Raw genomic sequence first — 1,842 nt, 5'->3', positions numbered from 1 at the left:
CCCCACCAGTACTGTACTCCAGTGTTATACAGTGACAGACCTGTCCCCACCAGTACTATACCCCAGTGTTATACAGTGACAGACTCGTCCCCCCCAGTACTGTACCCCAGTGTTATACAGTGACAGACCTGTCCCCACCAGTACTGTACCCCAGTGTTATACAGTGACAGACCTGTCCCTACCAGTAGTACCTATCTGCATAGTGAGTCAGTTCTGATTAATTATTTGGCCCTCTCCGTACGGCAGCTGGCAGTTCTGCTGTTTATTCCCAGCATGGTCCAGTTATAATCATAGCCTTTACTCCAAGTCCCATTGGCGAGCAGGTGACCGTTACATGGAGTGTTTGATGGGACTGTTAACAGTTGCTATACCTGCTCAGCACCAATTCAATGTCTGTTTCATTCAGAAACAGACAGACTACTGAGGAAAGTTTCACTTCTGATGGGGGTACAGAGACACACAGAGTACACAGCACTCAAAAAGGCTCTTAAAACCGATGCTGCCATCAAACTGTTTCCCTGAACACAATGAAAGAGGCCAAGGGCACCACAATGTGACTGTATTAATCCGAAGGCTGTACTGACAGGGTACTGTCACAGTTGCAGGCAGCTCACTGTGAATCTGCGAACAGTGAAGACACATTCCAGTAACAGCTCACTCTCACAGGCCCCCTTTCAGTGCAACACTGCCACAGCCTCGGACTGATTCCCTGAAAGCCTCCTCTCCTGCTGACAGTCCAACACCCCCCTCCATTCATAGACCATAACTCTGACCTGAATACACTTACCCAAGTGAGAGGCAGACCCTTCAGGAGAGGGAGGGGGACCCCATACCCCAGAGAGAGGCAGCCCCTTCAGGAGAGGGAGGGGGACCCCATACCCCAGAGAGAGGCAGCCCCTTCAGGAGAGGGAAGGGGACCCCATACCCCAGCGAGAGACAGCCCCTTCAGGAGAGGGAGGGGGACCCCGTACCCCAGTGAGAAACTGTAGACTCAACGGGTGAACGGCTGTTTGTCCGTTGGAACTCTAGCACAGGGGTGTTGGTGAGATTTGAATGGAAGAGGAAGCTGTTGCTCTGTCATTTGAAGCTGTGTTCTCCCTGCACACTGTTAACTCACCTTCTGTAACTGCCATCTCCTCAGTGAAGTGCTGTCCAATATACAGACCCGTGCACTACACCTCTGGGACCCCCGGCGCTGTACCAATGCTGAGCTACGATCTGACTAACTGCACGGTCCGTCTACTTTACAGACTCAAGTCTCCGGATTTCCACACAGAGCCCAAAGCTGTCAGGAAATGCTGCAGGAACTTGTGTTACTCCTGCTGCCACTCCCTTCGATGGGTCAGGCATGTTCCTCTCAAGTTGCCAGAAATCTGATTAATCCACAGTGCGGCCTGGGCACGCCTCATGGAAACGCTACGACTCGTCTTCAATACTCAAGGAAACCACAACCTGAGAGAGACAGGCAGCTCTCACAGAGGAGGTCATTCTCCTCAGAGTTCAAAGCCTCCCTCACCTCCCGACTGATCGGTGAAGAGGTACAAGCCTAGCAACTGAAGTACAGCCTGACTATCAGCTGTGATGGAGCTCTCTGCTCTTCCTGACCCGCTGAAGTAGTTACCAGGAACAGCACCACATTGCAGGCACTCAGTGTACAGGGAGACCCCAGAGATAGAGACCGGGCAGAGAGCGAGGTAACCGTGGGCGGCACGGTGGCAGGGGGCGGCACGGTGGCACAGTGGTTAGAACTGCTGCCTCACAGCGCCAGAGACCCGGGTTCAATTCCTGCCTCAGGCGACTGACTGTGTAGAGTTTGCACGTTCTCCCCGTGTCTGCGAGGGT

The 1,842-nt window shown here is 53.2% G+C and overlaps 1 protein-coding gene across 1 annotated transcript in view; it reads right to left on the bottom strand.

The window, feature by feature from the left end:
- Positions 1-1,431, bottom strand: part of LOC122544766 (C-myc promoter-binding protein-like) — a 6,433-nt gene extending 5,002 nt beyond the window's left edge. Inside the window, exon 1 of the mRNA XM_043684091.1 lies at positions 1,118-1,431. Within this exon, the coding sequence (XP_043540026.1) occupies positions 1,118-1,133 (16 nt within the window). The 5' untranslated portion in view covers positions 1,134-1,431. The remainder of the gene's footprint in view (positions 1-1,117) is intronic.
- Between the last annotated feature and the right edge of the window lie 411 nt (positions 1,432-1,842).

Source organism: Chiloscyllium plagiosum, chromosome 51 (genome assembly GCF_004010195.1).
Source record: "Chiloscyllium plagiosum isolate BGI_BamShark_2017 chromosome 51, ASM401019v2, whole genome shotgun sequence".
Lineage (NCBI taxonomy): Eukaryota > Metazoa > Chordata > Chondrichthyes > Orectolobiformes > Hemiscylliidae > Chiloscyllium > Chiloscyllium plagiosum.
This window is presented reverse-complemented; position numbering and strand designations above follow the sequence as displayed.